The sequence below is a fragment of the Octopus bimaculoides genome, chromosome 13 (genome assembly GCF_046866305.1).
Source record: "Octopus bimaculoides isolate indiv1 chromosome 13, ASM4686630v1, whole genome shotgun sequence".
NCBI classification, from domain to species: Eukaryota; Metazoa; Mollusca; class Cephalopoda; order Octopoda; family Octopodidae; genus Octopus; species Octopus bimaculoides.
In genome coordinates this window covers 17,898,222-17,916,086 of record NC_142940.1, presented here as the reverse complement: position 1 = coordinate 17,916,086, position 17,865 = coordinate 17,898,222, and the positions used below count along the sequence as shown (strand labels likewise).

The 17,865-nt window shown below is 35.4% G+C and overlaps 1 protein-coding gene across 2 annotated transcripts; it reads right to left on the bottom strand.

Annotated features, from left to right (window-relative positions):
- Nucleotides 1-238: 238 nt before the first annotated feature.
- LOC106883276 (homeobox-containing protein 1) lies at nucleotides 239-15,901 on the bottom strand. Of its 2 annotated transcripts, none has more exons than XM_089361546.1 (5): nucleotides 15,783-15,901; nucleotides 10,800-10,934; nucleotides 8,827-9,006; nucleotides 2,051-2,146; nucleotides 239-1,033 (listed from the first exon to the last, which is right to left on the bottom strand). In XM_089361546.1, exons 1-5 carry the CDS (start codon nucleotides 15,859-15,861, stop codon nucleotides 729-731), a joined length of 795 nt encoding a protein of 264 aa, XP_089217672.1. In that variant the 5' UTR covers nucleotides 15,862-15,901; the 3' UTR covers nucleotides 239-728. The 2 variants fall into 2 exon arrangements, with proteins under 2 accessions (XP_089217672.1, XP_089217671.1); XM_089361545.1 differs by having other exon boundaries at nucleotides 8,827-9,024; nucleotides 15,783-15,876.
- Between the last annotated feature and the right edge of the window lie 1,964 nt (nucleotides 15,902-17,865).

The following is a 17,865-nucleotide window of genomic DNA, read 5'->3' as shown; positions in this document are numbered from 1 at the left end:
AACAACATCAAAAACAACATAGACTAATGAAGGTTTTTTTTTTTCAATTTGAACTAGTTTCAGTTTGCTTTGTTTGAATGATTATTTTTTTTTTATTTGTTTTCTTCTTAAAAGTATATTTTTATATATACTCTCAGAGAAGATTTTAAACTTTCTAATTCTCCCAGGCAGATTAAAATATATAACAGGTTTTGAGGGGGATTTGCACATTTAAAAAAAAATTCTTTTCTTTCTCACATTTCTTTTTTTTAAATTCTTTGATTTGATGATGTCTACTTTTCAATTATTTAATTCAATTCTATTATTTCATTTCTGAATTCTTATTTTCTTTTTTTATCTTTTTTTTTTTTTTTTTGGAATGTTCTGTTACTAGGATCTCTTTACACAAATCCCCCTCCATTCTCTAGTACACTTCTTCTTTCTTTCCAATTTTAATTTTCACATCACCCTCATATTACCCTCCCCATAGCTTTGACTTGAATTAAAAAAAAAAAAATCTTGGTATGTTGTAAAACATGAATTTAAAAGAATATAATGAACTGGGAAAAGAACACAAGATGAAGCAGTTTTTCAAAACCGGCTTCCTCTTTTTTTTTCTTTCTTTTCCAATGTGCAACTGTACACCAAATGATTATGGTATGTAACCTAAATAATGCATTAAAAAAAATTCATTGTCAAAAAAATCCTCTTTTTCAAATCTTTTTCTCCTATTGACAGCAGCCTCTTTTTCATTCTACAGCAATTGGTAGAGAATGCTGGGAAGACTGAGACTTTTCATCACTGTCACTTACAGGTTCCTGTTTCACCTGAATTGGTCCATCTAGAGGTTCACCTGATAGTGCACTTATTGCTCGGTTTACAGCAGCAACATCTGCAGCAAAACTAGAGTGCTCGTCATTTCCTTCTGATGGTTTTGGTGACGGCGTACATATTCTATCATTTGTAGTATTTTCTCCCTGGTTTTCCAAATCTATCATGTATGACCTCTGGCGTACTCTGCTTGGCAACAGGATCTGGGAGCAGTCAAGACCTCCTAATCAAGAGAGAAAAAATAGAGAAAGGAAGACAGAATACATAAGTAAAAGGATAAATGGATAAAATAAAGGGACATAAGCAGGTTAAGTGAAATGACAGAAATTATCTCTCTTTGCTTAATAAAAAAAAATATGCATTTGTGAATAAATAGTGTTGTTTATTATATACTGTATTACCTCTGGATATCCTTGTTGCTTATTTTGATTTTAATCACCTTACTTTGAAATTGTATGGATAATACTGTACTAAATTCTGGTGCCTCAACTTAAGTACCACAGTCACCCGAATCTAAATTTTTGCTGAATTCACCTACCATACCCAATATATATATATATATATAAGTTCAAAAAAGGAAAAAGACAAAAAAACAACAACAAAAAGACAACGTGAGGACATGATACAGATTGTGTTACTAGACGCTCGGGAAAGGAAAGATATATATATATATATATAATAGGATAAAAATTCGATATTAATTAATATCAATTTAATTAATATCAATTTTGGTTAATTAACACAATAGGGTAAAAATTCTCACCCGCCTGTTTTTGCTCCGCTGAATCTTTGAGAATTTTTTTAAGTGATCTTTTTCTAGCACATTAACAGACCACTTAGTGGTCTCTTTTATATACACAAATATATATATATATATATATATATATACACACACACACACATATTTATATATATATATATATATATATACATATATATAACATTAAGATTACTCTGTTAAATGCAATTCTTATTTATTCACATTGTTTTGAATCAATCATATATATATATATTGATGCTAGAATGGGTGAGATGATTTGAGAGGATCTGATGGACCCAAGGATTGCATCATATTCCAGTGTCTGTTTTGACATGGTTCCTTTAGCTTGATGCCTTTTTAATAGCAAAGCTGCAGTAAATATACAGGGGAAAAAACTCCATTTCATTCGTAAATAATTGGTTTAATAGTCTCCAGGAAATATTTGTGATAAATATGAAGAAATCATCTTAAAAAAATTACCTTCTTTGGCCAATTTTTTCATTTCTTTACGTCGGTTATTGAACCAATTAGATACTATTTGAGGTGTAACTTTTTCCTTTTCGCACAGTTCACGGCCTGAAAGAAAAGCATAATATCTTTCATTTACACACTTCAAACACACAACAAAGGATTTCAACAGTTTCAATAAAACAATGCATGTAAGTGAATGGTAAACTTTCGTATCTTTTACTTGCTTCAGTCACTGGACTGTCGCCATGCAGGGTACAACCTTCAAAGGTTTAGTTAAACTTGTTATATTTTTTTAAAATGTCAGATACTTATCCTATTGCTTGCTTTTGCTGAACTGCTAGTAACAAGGACATAAACAAACCAACACCAGTTGTCATAGAGACACACACACACATAGATATATATACATACATATAAAACATGCTTCGTTCAGTTTCTTATTTCTTTATTGCCCACAAGGGGTTAAACATAGAGGGGACAAACAAGGACAGACAAAGGGACTAAGTCGATTACATCGACCCCAGTACTTGACTGGTACTTAATTTATCGACCCCGAAAGGATGAAAGGCAAAGTTGACCTTGGCGGAATTTGAACTCAGAACGTAACGGCAGACGAAATACTGCTGAGCATTTCACCCGGCGAGGTAACGTTTCTGCCAGTTCACCGCCTTCTTTCAGTTTCTACCAAATCCACTCACAAGGCTTTGGTTGGCCCAGGGTTAGAGTAGACACTTGCCCAAGGTGCCACACAGTGGAACTGAACCTGGACCCATATAGCTGGGAAACAAGCTTCTAACTACACATCCACGCCTGTGCCTATATCTTTATAAAATAAAACGGCCTTCAAAATAAAAAGAAGAGAACAAATTTTTTTTTGAATATCTGTTGTAATAACACCATATGTGTTTACGTCAAAACTGCATGGAAACCAACAATTCATTATGCCAAGGTATAATCTTAAAAATATAATTTCAATGTGGAATGAATTTTGGGGACTGTGTCAAGTTCTAAGAACCTTTCTTTTTCAAATTAATAACTGTCAAATTAGTGCCAATATGCAAATTAGAAAATTCGTATGTAATCTCACACATCCTGTTTTTATGGCTATAAGTTATTTTCTTTGCAGAAAGGTTAGGTCAAGCAAAAACCAATAAGTAATAATTACAGAACAAATATTCCTATTACTCTACGATTCATTCTACAATAAATATATTATAAATATAAATTTGATATAAATATCTACCATATATATTCATGTAAAAGTCGAAAATTTTGGACCATTTTTTAAGATTAAATTTATGGGATCGACTATTATATGGATACTACTTTTGAGGGACTGGAATTCAAGCTACAATCCAAAGTACCATATCAGCAGCAGAAGCCCAACTGACCTCCAAGTGAATAAAAACAAAAACACATTGACTTACAGTTATATTACCAATTCTATGCATCAAAACACACATCCTAGTAAATAACAAAATCCATAAACAAGACCATGTAGCTCTTATAAATATTTACACTTTCTCTTTTATCCATCAAACTTAACAGACTAGCTGAGTGAAATCAATTTATATCCCATAATATAACATCAATGCATTTCGGTCTAGGTGTTATCATATCATATAAGCATTCCAGCTATAGAGCAGGCTACAGTAAGGTAGACACACAATTTTGTAAGTGTTATTTCTACGTACAAGATAATACGGTACCTTGACCCACAAACTTTTCCTGTTGTTCGTGAAATACTAGGGTCGACTTTTACATGACGTTGACTATTATTCGAGTATATACGGTAAATATTTTAATTTTATCTTTATTTCTAATCACTAGAAGTTATCTCCCATTATTTTGGATGGAATGTGGGTTATCTCCCCTGTGCATAATTTTTTAATTATTTTTATGGCTTATATTCAAATTTGGTCCGTATTATTGACAGTTCAGTAAGTTACAATCAATCTACACTGTTGGGAAAACACGAACATCTGCCGTCTTTATATTTTACTCCACATTTGTCATCTTTACTTGTATATTTAATTTGTTAGCAACAGGTATGGTTTACCTACTGAGAAATTTAGTTGACATAAAATGCATTATGTATTATTTTACACAAATCTCGATGCACACATTTACCATAATAACTATGTAAAACTATTTCTTGCAAAATACAGCCCAGCTTTTAATACCATCTTCTTATCAAAGCTGGTGCTGATTGTTTCAGATCTCTGACCAGACAATTCCACCTGCAGGCTGATTCAATACTTCTCTAACCAACAGACCACAAATTATTAAGGATAGTAAGTATATATCTTTTTAAATAAGGGAGCAGACACAGTACAAAACTGTTTTTTGTATTCTCTCTATGTGCCTGTTTGCAATGCCATCTGTGGCTGCACTGACAGACCAAAATTTGCAGACAACATAACTATTTTTAGTCTGATGATGAAAAAAACAATGAGTTTTTCTATAGAAATAATATCTGGGCAGAGCATTAAATAAAACGTTAAATAAACAACATGGCACTAAGCACAGAGAAAAGATTTTTCTTTTTTCAATTAAAAAAAAAAAACAGAGAAGAAAATACTCCTTCATTGATTTCCAGGGAAAATGATATAAAGAATGTTGTTTCTAATTCCTAGAAGAGAATTTATCTGAGAACCTTCCAAGTTTTAATAATTGTGGTAAGAAAAACAAAAAACAACTATTAGGACACTTATAAAAAAAAGATTATATGGAAATATTACTTCATATGCTCTTTCATAAGAAAAAAACTTCAAGCAGAGTCTCCAGCAAATAAGATCTGAAGAAGGAATTCTAATTCCGAAATATCATCAGACTATAGTTTACCAAGTTACAACAGGTATACAGTCCATTTTTTGTATTATAGTGCATTGTTGTACCATTCAAAACTTTTTATTCTTTACAAACAATACACAATGCTTCAAGCGAACTAGAATACTCTCTTATTCAAATAATAATAGTAATGATGATGGTTTAAAATTTTGCCATAAGGGCAGTAATTTTGAGGGAGGGAATGAGTTGATTACATTGACCCCAGTGTTCAACTGGTACTTATTTTATCGACCCTGAAAGGATGAAAGGCTAAGTCAACCTTGGTGGAATTTGAACTCAGACTGGAGTGACAGGTGAAATACCACTAAACATTTCATCCAGCATGCTAACGATTCTGCCAGCTCACTGCCTTATTATTATTATTATTATTATTATTATTATTATTATTATTATTATTATTAACAACAACAACAATAATAATAATAATAAAACAAGAAAATTGCAGCAAAGCTGCATGACAGTGGTGTCAGGTGTGGCATGCAGACCATCATATAACTCCTCCATTTTATTTTGACATGCACATTGTGTTTGTATACTTCTCTTCTGTTTCATGAATTCAGTGTGCAGATGCACATTGCATGTTCATACTTCTCTTTCTGGTTCTTACACAAAATGGATTACAGATCACAACCATCTCACGAACCAGCGGTTGTGAAGAGCACCTCTTGCTTCAGTGGTTGTGAAAAAATTATAAACCCTGAAGCAGTTCTGCCCCCTTAAAGAGAATCTTCACCCTCTCTTCTATTTCTTAGTATAAACTCTCTCCCCTCCCTCACTTATTCTGAAAGCAACCGTAGGTAGCAGCAGCAACAGTCCCCAGTCAAATTTTCCCACGTGTGTAAAAGTCTTTTACGTCCTTTGAAATTTGAAGAAGTTTAGATGAAGCAGTAATGTGTAGAAAAACTTTTAGTACTGCATGGTTGAGATAAATATTATAAAATAAAGTATTTAGTTAGTTGAAGTTATGCAGACTGTTAAAAAAAAGTATTGCTATTACTACTATAATACATCCAAAACACAAGTACCCACTTATATTTCTGATGTTTCTGTTCCCATAAACTATTTCAAACTATTCAGTCTTCTTCATTAATTATCTCTATACTAGTGCTGTACCTGTCATCTACACACCGGCTGTCATCCAAATGTGTGTGACTAACATGAGATTTATCTTGTTAACATTACCTGTTTTTTTTCACACTACTGAATCTATCTCTTAGCTGTATTGACCACATGTCAGTGCACGTGTCATAATATTGTACATGATAAAAGAATTTTCATTCTAACCTAATCAATCTCAACATTATTATATGACAGGGAGCACTCCTTCGGTTACAACGATGAAGGTCCCAGCTGATAAGTGAAATTAACGTGCAAGGGGCTGAGAACTCCACAGACACGTGTGCTCTTAACGTAGTTCTCAGGGATGTTCACTGTGACACAAAGTGTGACAAGTCTGGCCCTTCAAAATACAGGTACTATTCATTTTTGCCAGCTGAGTGGACTGGAGCAATGTGAAATAAAGTGCCTAGCTCAAGGACACAACCTGTTGCCAGGAATTGAACTCAAGACCTTACAATCATGAGCCAAATGCCTGAACCACTAAGCCACGCACCTTCACATTATAAGACAACAGCCAAATGATTGAGTAGTATTCAACAGTATGCTAATAGGTTACATACTTATATCTGATTGTGTATGCAATGTTAATATATAAGATGCTTCACACACACACACACACACACACGCAGAGACACACTATGATAGTATATGAAATGCAGTGTATGCAAAGTTATTGGTATGTGTTATATTATAAGTATTCCTCTAACAGAAACACCTGTTCTCATCAAATTTTCAAAACAGGTAACCTCCAGAGAAATATCCACTCTAATGAGCAAAAAGTAAAACCGAAAGATGTTATTCAATTTATAGCCATTATATATGATTATTATCTTAAATGCATCTGAAGAGTGGAAGGGTAGCAAAATCAGTAGAGTGACTTCTAGTATTTAGTTAAATTGTTTATTATTTTAAATTCAACTACTTTCAGGGTTAACTTGGGATTTTGTCCTTCATAAGGTACGCTACCAATATACAGCCTTGTGCTAAAGTTAGAAATTATTTCAATACACCTCATCAAGAGATGATATTGATTTCAAATTTTGCATAACCCCAGTGTTCAACTCATACTTATTTTAAAAATCCTGAAAGGATGAAAGGCAAAGTTAACCTCAGCAAGATTTGAACTCTGAACATAAATTTTAAAGACATGAAATATGACTAAGCATTTTGCCCCATGTGCTAATGATTCTGCGAGCCAAGATATAATACTGAAATTATATAAAAATTATTTTCCACTTTTACAAGAGAAACATCATTCAATTCCTTTTAATGTTCATATTCTATCTTTTATAACCTTTCAGTTCCACCTAATCACTTCCTCTTTCTTTTCTAAAAATGTGAGGAGTTATATAGCATCTCTATAGCAAGCAACCTGTTCTACTCTGGCTCTTTTTTCCTCACACTTTATCCCTTTGTGTCCCTCACCTTTTAGCGTATCCTGCCCCCTTGGAGTTTGCAGTCTTGCAAGCAGCATGGTGACCTTACAAGTGGTTGAGTCATAAAAAAAGCACCTAGTACATGCTGTAAAATGGTTGGCATTAGGAAGGGTATCCATTTGTAAAAACCATTGCAAAGAAGACACTGAGGCACTATGCAGTCCTTGAGCCCATTTAATCTTATCAAATCAGCAGAGAACATGGCTGTTAAATGATGATAATAAAATTAAACATTTACCAATCCAATAAAGAAGACAACTTTATATGGATCTGATATGTAAATACTTGTGTGATCCTGATTTTCAGTACAAATATGTAACACCAACAGTTTTTAAGAAACAAGAAGGTTTTTTGTCTACATAAAAGATTTCAGAAAAGTTACAAAAGGATAAATAACTTCTGATATTCATTATTCCTAATAACACTTTTTTTCTTCCTTTCATATCTACCACCTCGACCACTGTTGTTGTCTCCACTGAGACTACCATCACCATCGTTTTTGCATACATTTTCCTATGCTGGCATAGGCTGGAAAGGCTAATACAGTTCAAGTTAAATTGCATTAAGAGTTACTGCAGACCTGGACATGTTTGGTACCATGTCACACCCATGCATTCCTTATTTAAGTATAGTTTCTACGACCGGATGATCTTCCTGCTGCCAACCACTTTATAGAGTGTACTGGGTGTGTTTTATCATAGCAACCAGTACTGGAGAGGTTGTCTTGTCTTTAGCAAGACTAAAGAGATCTCTCTATCTTTATTTGTTCATTCTTCAACATATGTAATATGAAGCCGAATTTGCAAAACATATCAATCAAAACATATCAATCAGTCATTAACAGGAAATGTGAGATTTTCAGACAATCATGACACAAGGTTGAGTATAGCTGATTAAATGAAGTTCCAGATATTATTAATAAATATAAGGCAGTAAGCTGGCAGAATCATTAGCATGTGGGACAAATACTTTTCAGTTCTTCCAACTCTTCACATTCTAAGTTCAATTCCACCATCTTTACAGGGTCGATAAAATAAGTACCAGTTGAGCACTGGGATCAGTGTATGTGATTTATACCCCCACCCCATAAAATTGCTGTCCTTGAGTCAAAATTTGAAACCATTACTAGTAAATACAGAGATGGGCAAAAGTAGGTATACAGTTACTTAATATGAATGGAATGTTCTTAGAATTCTTATCTTGAAGAAAAAAAATAGAGAAATAAAAAGAACATTCCACTCATATCAAGCAACTGTATACCTACTTTTGCCCACCCCTGTATATGAACTTCTCATGCTTCCAGTTATATTAGGTCAGTTCCATTTTCACAGATTTCATGATAATAATCAGTTAAGTTCAAGAGGAAATAAAATATCTTACCTGTGCTACTGAGAGCCATATTACACAGGTGTGCAATCTCTTCACGAAGTTCCATAGATGGATACTGATTCTCTTTGAAGTAAGCTTCCAAAACTTCTAGATGTTTTTCTCGGAATGTAAACCTTTCCCTCTTTGGAGTAAATTGAATATCCATAGCGTCTCCACCAGAAGATAGCATACCTTTAAAGCCATTTGTACCTGTAAGTATAGAAGAATTCTGTCACAAATACAAACACACAAAACAATTTCAAACAGTTTTGTGATGTGTTCTCACAATTCTGCTGAATTTTAACATTTGGAATTACCATATTTTCTGATACACAAATCAAATTTCTGTAGACCAAAATTCACCACTAAAAATGGTAGGTCAAATTATACTTCAAATTATACTTCAAGACGACTTAGGAGGACCAAATTTCATGTTAAATACAGTAGGATTTGGAAAGATATCGACAGTGTTTACCCTTCAGGTCCACCGCGACAGTATAGGACAAAAATTTTAGTAAATTGTTAATCCACTTTTCCCTAACTTGGTGTTCATACTGAAGTGTGATTATAATTGTGAAAAAAGGAAAATACTAAAAATTAAATTTGAAATAGTTAAACATTATTTCAAGTAGAAATCTTTTTTTTTTTCTTTCAACTTTTTATATCCTGTTGTGAAATCTTCCATTCCCCTATGTCCCTTGTGCAAGTTCTGGTGATCCGATCCATCCCAGCCCCAATAATGTCCTGATTTCTCAAGAAAAGCCTGTGAACAAAAACGGTGGGTTGTCTTATACAATGTGTGTAGGCTTAAACATTGAACAATCTACCTCAACTTAGAAAACACGCTGACATGTAGGCCAGAAAATATGGTAAGAGCTTGAACACACAGAACAAACATATTCAGACTGTTTCTTCCTCTCACTTTCTCTCTCTCATTCTCTCTCTCTCTCTCTCTCTCTCTCTTACTCAAACACACACACACGAGTCTCACTTTCTCTCTCATTCAAACGCAGCTACTCTAATCTGGAATCACATACAAGCTTCCTTATTTGTTATTTTTGACAGGAATATTATCTGTCACTGTCAAAAATGGTAATAAAGGAATATGGTAGGATTAAAGTAACCTGATACCGATTGAAGTAAAATAAATTCACTTAAAAAAAAACCCCAATCATAATTGTCTCCCTTAGGTATGGTTTATGGTTACCACAGAGAAAAATGCAGGAATATTTGCTGATCAATATATTTTCCTGATGTTTTGACTGCAGAGTTTATACTTCTATTATCATGGCTTGACTGCTGGATTGCTGGTAGCTGATGAAGCCAAAAGAGGCAGGCTGACCCAGCTGTAGCAGTCGCAATGGAAAATTTGTTCTAGGTTCAGTACTGTTGGATTGCAGTTCTTCCTTGATCTCATTTTGTCCCCAAAGTCATCCCCCACATGTATTCTCAAATGACAAGACAAACTAGTGAATGGCATGCCACCAAAATAACAACAGGGGGCTATAACAGACCACTGGTAATGGCTTATGTAACAGACACTAAGGGATATCTTCAGAGACTTTGCTACCTTTTCTTTGGCACCCATCAGTTATGGTGGCCCTCTTGCTATAAAAGAAAAGCATCTATTTATGGTTAAGGGAATTAAGTCACTGAAAATTAAATTCAGTATCTAGATAAAAGCCAAACAAAACCTTACATATATGTGTGTGTACCTTTGTCTTAACAAACATTTTGTGACAGTTGTAAGTGAGCATCGATTGTTATACAAGCAACATTGTGTATTTCCAATCTTCTGTAAAAAAAACATATCTGGCCATATGGAAATATTAGCTTGCTTGGAAACAAGTGAATGTTGGTGACAACAAGTGAATGTTGGTGACAACAAGTGAATGTTGGTGAATTTGATTTTAAGATGTTTACATTGAGAAGAGGACAAGAAACAAACAATGAAAACTTCTTACAAAATTCATGTGAAAACTTACCGTAACTGAACCTAGGTGCCCTGGCTAAGCGCTGCCTATGAGAAACATACCAAGCATACATTGCTCTTCGACAGCGTTCGGACATCTCTGTGAACTCACCACGTAAGTATCGACTAACATAGGATTGGCTGATACCTGCAATGAAATGGAAGTGTTGAAAATAGTCTAATAAAACATAGTCAAGACTTACAATTTGATGATTAAACAAATAATTCTTAAAACTAATATTTGGACATTTTAAGAATAAAGATTTTTGCCAACATAACATGGCAGTCCTGGTTTAGGATGAATGTTGCAGTAATTTAACCCCAGGAGACATCATCTCCAGCTGGCTATACGACACGATCTGTGTCCTTATATTGTTTTGAGCTGAGTGGGGGTGCTAGATTCCCTTGTTTGAAAATATAAGGATACAGATCGTGTTGCATGGCCAGCAGGAGACGATGTCTCCTGGGGCTAAATTACAGCAACATTCGTCCTAAACCAGGACTGCCATGTTATGTTGGCAAAAATCTTTACTCCATAGTACTGTTGCTGAATATCTCTCATTGTGAGATTTAAAAATAGTAATTTTCTAATTTTAAGAAGAGTTTAGTACAATTTGGAATATTTGTTGTATATCTTGACTTTGGGTTGGAATGGTCAAAGGTTTGTAACTGAGAGGAATATTAGAACAGAAAGAGAACTTCAGACATTATATTCCATTTTGCATGGAATATCAAGCAGGAGGAATGGTGAAACTTTGTCTGGCATGAGTGAATTAACTTTTTAGCATTTATATCTCTTTATCAAATGCATTGCTTATTTATTCGCACTGTTTTGAATTAATCACACATTATCTTGTAGCTTCAAGGTTTCAATTGTGTGTTACTATATTTTTAGAATGACATTGTAGGGTAGGTGTGAGAAGTTGGATCTGGTCAGTTTTAGCATAAAACAGATAGAATATTCAGGCCTGATTAAATACTAAAGGGTTAAAGTGTGTTGGATAATTGCGAACAAAATGTTATGTTGGTAGTTATCTGTTGCTCCAGCATGGCTGCAGTTTAATGACTGAAGCAAGTAAAACAAAAGATATAATCAAAGCATTTCTTAAATTACTCTTTTATTGGTTCCAGCCTGCTGGTTGTGGCCATGCTTGGGCACCTATAAATATTTTATGAGTAGTTACCCAATTCTTAAATTAATTCAAGTGTTAGGAATACATGGAAGCTATTAGACAGGATTAAAGTGGGTAGAAGACTGTTAATAGCTGTTCTGATAATTAGAGATGGCAAATAGCAAATAGAAGATGGGTCTGTCAAGAAAAGAAACTTTTCTTGAGAAATAATTAACATAATTTATAACACAATTTGTATAATCAAACGCAGAAAACTTAGCATTTTATAAATGCTGGTTCGGTGATCAAGTAATCATAACTAGTCTAAATCAATAAATTAATCAATAAATAAAATACTCAAGAGTCAAATGCTGCACCAACTTGACATGCATTTTGTAATAAATACGATCATAGGGTGAAGTGGAATTTCAGTTCCAATCATTATGGATCAATAATTGAAGTATACTAAATGTATTGGTGCTACTAAACACACTGAATGAACCACCGAGACTAAGTACATTAAATGCAACAATGCAACTAACTCTATTTTGGACGGTTCTTAATACTCCCCCTCCCCCCTACCCCATTGTCTGAACTATTGAATCTTGAGTTCAAAACATATATATGATCCTCTATAAACACCGCTTTGGATAATTTGGAGACCATAACCAAAAGACCAGAAAAATCTTCACTGCAAAATGATGCTTTCATCATCATCATCAGCATCACCATCATTATCATCATCAGCTTATGAGCCAGTAGGTTAGATCAACATCCATTGTCTGCTGCAGCAAGGTCTCCCTGGCTGGATGCTCTTCATAACACCAGCCACTTTACATAGTGTACTGGGTACATTTTACATGGCACCAGCATTAGTGAAGTCTCTATATAACTCACAAGACAAGACCGTGCCACCCTCAACTAAGTGTGGGTGTAGTATTGAAGAAGGTGACATGATACCAGGTGTAGAGAGAAGATGCTAATTAATATCTTGACATCAATTAATGCATACATGAATACAAGCATGTACATACATATACATCATGTAGCCTGTGCAGTGCCATGTGCAAGTGCCCATGTGGTGCCATGCAACAGTGCCCATGTGGTGCCGTGTCAAAGTGCTTGTGTGGCATCATGTCGAAGTGCCCGTGCAGTGCCAGGTAAAAGCCCCCAGCACACTCTGTAAAGTGGTTAGCATTAGGAAGGGCATCCAGCTGTAGAAACCATGCCAAATCAGACTGGAATTTGGTGCAGCACCCCAGCTTGTTAGCTCTGGTCAAACCATCCAACCAATGCCAGTATGGACAACCAATGCCAGTATGGATGTTAAATGATGATGATGGTGCTACTAAATATTTCTCTATTTTAAAGAGTCGGATATGCGAAAAGATCCTTATAGTAGTTGAACGACAGACCAATGAACCACCAGACTATATTCGATACTATAAAGTCATCATTAAACCACTTTAATAGTCTTAAAAACATTTAATCCTCAGACTGGTACTAAATAAGAGACACAGTTCAAAGGAAAAGAAACCCTCTATTATTAAGAATTGAAAATTATTTTATTACCTGGCAGTACTTAATTAAAATGTGTGTGTGTATGTGTGTGCATGCATACATATATATGTATACACTTACACACAAACACACACATGGTCATTCGTCTGCAAAACAATGCCTCAATATTTGCCCAACCAATGTTAACATGGAAAAATGGACATAAAATGAATGAACACATACATATATGTATGTGTGTATGTACGCATGCATGTATGTATACATGTATGTATATATGTGTGTATGTATGTATGCATGTATATGTGTATGTGTGTATGCAGGTATATGTAAGGGCATGTGACTAAGTGGTTATGGTGTGTTGCACTCATGTGTTGCACTCATGTGTTGCACTCATGTGTTGCACTCATGATCATAAGATTATGGTTTCGATTCCTGGACCGGGCAACACGCTGTGTTCTTGAGTAAAACACTTCATTTCACATTGCTCCTGTCCATTCAGCTGGCAAAAATGAATAATCTTGCAATGGATCAACATCCTGTTCTGGAGTAGGAATATATACCCCAACAGAATTCAGGAAACCAGCCTTATGAGTCTATGGCTTGAGAAGGGATTTTTTTGATGTGTGTGTGTGTGTGTGTGTGTATGTGTATCCATCTATGTTTCTTTCTCAACACACATATATGACAACTCTTGTAAAGTAGTTGGTATAAGGAAGTGCATCCAGCCTTAGAAACAATGCCAAACTGGAATGTACAGATGAAACATGGTACTCTGATTTGTCTTAGACAGTAAGTAAGAAATGCATATGTGTGTGTGTGTGTGTGATCCTTGCCTTGGATTCAAAAACATTAAGCAATAGAGGAATGTTAATACCACACAGCATGCAGATTTGGTAGTTATTCGGTAGTTCACTAAGTTGAATGTAATATCCTGTCCAGACATTTAATAAAATATCTGTACCTTATACATTATCTAATTCCCGTCCCCCCTATACATACCCACATAAATATAGTTAAGTGGTGAAAGAGAGAAAGGAAGAGTTAAATAATTTCAAATTAGCAAAGTTAAATTAAAATTAGACATTTTATTAATTAGTCATATACAATTTAGACAGACAGATAGATAAATGTGTGTGTGTGTGTGTGTGTGTGTGTGTATACACACACACACACACATATATATATATACATGGTCTGATCAATAAGTATCTGGACTGTTGCTACAGTAACGAATCTAAAGCATGGAGAGTGAAGCCACTTGGCACAGATAGACCTCGAATTCTGCAGTGCATGCTCACTAATTTTTAACATTTTAGCTCACTTCTGTTGTTTACAGCAGTGCTTGAAAGGAAGGTGTGTAGCATGTGATCATTGCAATGACCACAACAGAGAAAGCTGAGCAGAGAAGCTGCATCAGATTTTGACAAAAACTTGGTGATACCTGCTCAGAGGCCTACACAAAGTTTTCAAAAAGTTTTCATTGTTCTTGAAACAATCCAGGAGATCTTGTGCAACTGAAACCCGAGTGTCTTTTTGGTCAGCTGAAAGCAGTTCTGGCACAACCTTGGCAGACACATGTCTTAAACCCATATTTTCAGTGATAATGGACTGAACTGAACCGGAACTAATCTGCACATCCTCTGATAACTCATGGATGGTAATTCGACAATTTTCCCTCATAGCTGCATGCACGTCAGTGATGTTTTCCGCCCGTTGTGGGTCTCCAAGAACGTTCGTCAATATTGACAATTTTCGGCCATCTTGGAAACATCTGAACCACTCGTACACTTGTGTGTGGCTTTACATTCCTCTCCATACACTTTCTGAAATTCTTTCTTGGCCTCTGAGCAGGTATCGCCATGACAACTTTCTCTGTCATGGTCAATGCAATGATCACATGCTACACATCTTCCTTCCAAGCACTGCTGTAAATAGCAGAAGTGAGCTAGAATGTTAAAATTTAGTGCATATGCACAACAGAGTTCAAGGTCAATCTGTGCCAAGCGGCTTCACTCTGCATGCTTTAGCTTTGTTACTATGGCAACAGTCCGGATACTTATTGATCAGACCTTACACACACACACATATATATATATATAGATAGATAGATGGATAGATACATAGATAGATAGATGTAGAGAGTAAGACAGTTAAACAGAACACCAGACAGATCAATAGATGAATAGATAGACTGACGGCCAGATGGATGGCTAGATAGATAGATAGGAACATAAAGATAGACAAACAGATCAATAGATAGCTATTTATGTTATTAGTTATCTTGTTAAAAATGCACATAAAAAAAATTACAGCTAGTAACAATAATTAACGACACAAGAATTAATTGAAAAGTTGTTTATTACCTGTCATGGCAGCTATCTGAGACTGTTTAAGACCTACTCGATTCACAAAAGCTTTGATTTCTTCATACATTTTGGTCATTCCTTGCCTGGAATCAAGACTGTGTATTATTTAAAATCAATAAACAAAACATGGAAATATTCTGTATGGAAAAAAAACCCAACACAACAGAACTTATTGACAACTTGTTAGTGTGACTCAGTAGTAATGTGGTGACGAAAGTTTTCACCATATCATAGTCGAAAGTAACCTTGGGGATCATTAAAAATGACATGTTTATCATAATACATTGTTTATGTATACAACAAACCTCAGGAGCTAATAATTCTTTGATATACATTCACTTTCTGTTGAATGTGTGCATTTATGTTTCAAATGTTTTGTCTTCTGATCACAAGCATATATATATATATATATATATCCATCGATGTTTCTCTCCCTACTAACACACATGCATGACAAATTTTGTAAAGTAGTTGGTATTAGGAAGTGTATCCAGCAATAGAAACAATGCCAAACTGAAATGTACAGATGAAACATGGTACTCTCATCTGTCTTAGAGGACAGTAAATAAGAAATGACTCAAACACACATCTGTGTCTCTGTGTATGTATATGCACACATGTGCATGTGTGGTAAGAATCTTACATGGGTCAAAGTTAGGTTCCATTGTATGGCACCTTAGGCAAGCCTCTTCTACTATAGTCTCAGGCTGATCAAAGAGTTGTGAGTGAATTTGGTAAATGGAAACTGAAAGAAGGCCATCATATATCTATCTATCTATTATATATATATATATATATATATATATGTATCCATCCATCACTCTCTCTCTATCCACCCATTCAACTCTTCCCAATCTTTACAGACGCTGCCTCCCTCCTCCTCTCCCGTTTCCTCTATCTCTTCCACTCTCCCCATACACTCTTGAAAATCCTCCCACTCTCCTAGCTTCTCTGTCCCCACTTACAACTACCCACCTTGTACTTCAAAGTGCCACCTGGACACTATTTATCTCTTTGGAGATACTATGTAGTTCTGCTTTATTCCAATCTCTTCTTTTATACATTAACCCTCATCTAACATAAAAATCCCCTGCTACATCCTCATGTAACAAAGAACCCCCCACACAACTACTTCCTCAGGTATTTTGTAGACATGTGAGCTCCATGCCAACCTCAATAGTGCCAATGGTGCAAAAAAAACAAAACACTCTTACGTTGGGTGAATGCCCTTCATACACGAGGTACTAAATGAATAGGAGACTGGTGGAGGCTCCATGAATGGTATGAACCCTGAAAAATGTGGAACGTGTCAGACAAGCTTTGGTATGGAGTCTGAATCACTCTGCTTGGAGGCATTCCACTGAACTTGGCATTGGTAATCGATCGGTAAGGCATATTTTGCATGAAGACTTGCATTTCCACCCATACAAATTGGTCATTGGGCAACAGTTGAAACCATGGGACTATGCGCAGTGGCTTAATTTCTCACGTCAGATGGAAGCAATTTTTGAGGCAACCAGATTTTGTTAATGAGTGATGAAGCTCATTTTAATCTCAACGTATGGTGAATCAACAGAATTGTCGTTATTGGGCTCTTGAAAATCTGAGAGAACTGCATGAAAGACCACTGCACAGCCCAAAAGTGATGGTCTGGTGTACTGTTGGAAAAGCTGCTGTCATTGGTCCTTACTTTTTTGAAGACAATAATGGAAATACTATGAACTCTGAGCATTACATTGAGATGATAAACAACTTCTTTGTGCCCGAATTACGATGAAGATGTATGCCTATTCGACGTGTATGGTTTCAGCAGGATGGGGCAACAACCCACACAGCCAGAACATCAATGGACATTCTTCGGCCTCTCTTCGGTGACCACCTCATTTCCAGGTTTGTTGACATTCCTTGGCCCCCTTGGTACCCTGATTTGTCCATGTGTGATTATTTCTTGTGGGGAAGCCTCCTCAAGTCACATGTGTATGCACATAAGCCCCATACATTGGATGATTTGAAGGAAGCTATTCACGTGGATGTCGCTCAAATTGACAGAGCAATGCTGGAGAGTGTGGAGGCCAACTTC

Coding starts and splice junctions, on each gene's coding strand:
- LOC106883276 (XM_089361545.1), bottom strand. CDS start 15,861: ATGACCAAAATGTATGAAGAAATCAAAGCTTTTGTGAATCGAGTAGGT. Junction 10,935..15,782: donor TCAGATAGCTGCCATGACAG/GTAATAAACAAC, acceptor ATTTCATTGCAG/GTATCAGCCAATCCTATGTT. Junction 9,025..10,799: donor GGCACCTAGGTTCAGTTACG/GTAAGTTTTCAC, acceptor CTATACTTACAG/GTACAAATGGCTTTAAAGGT.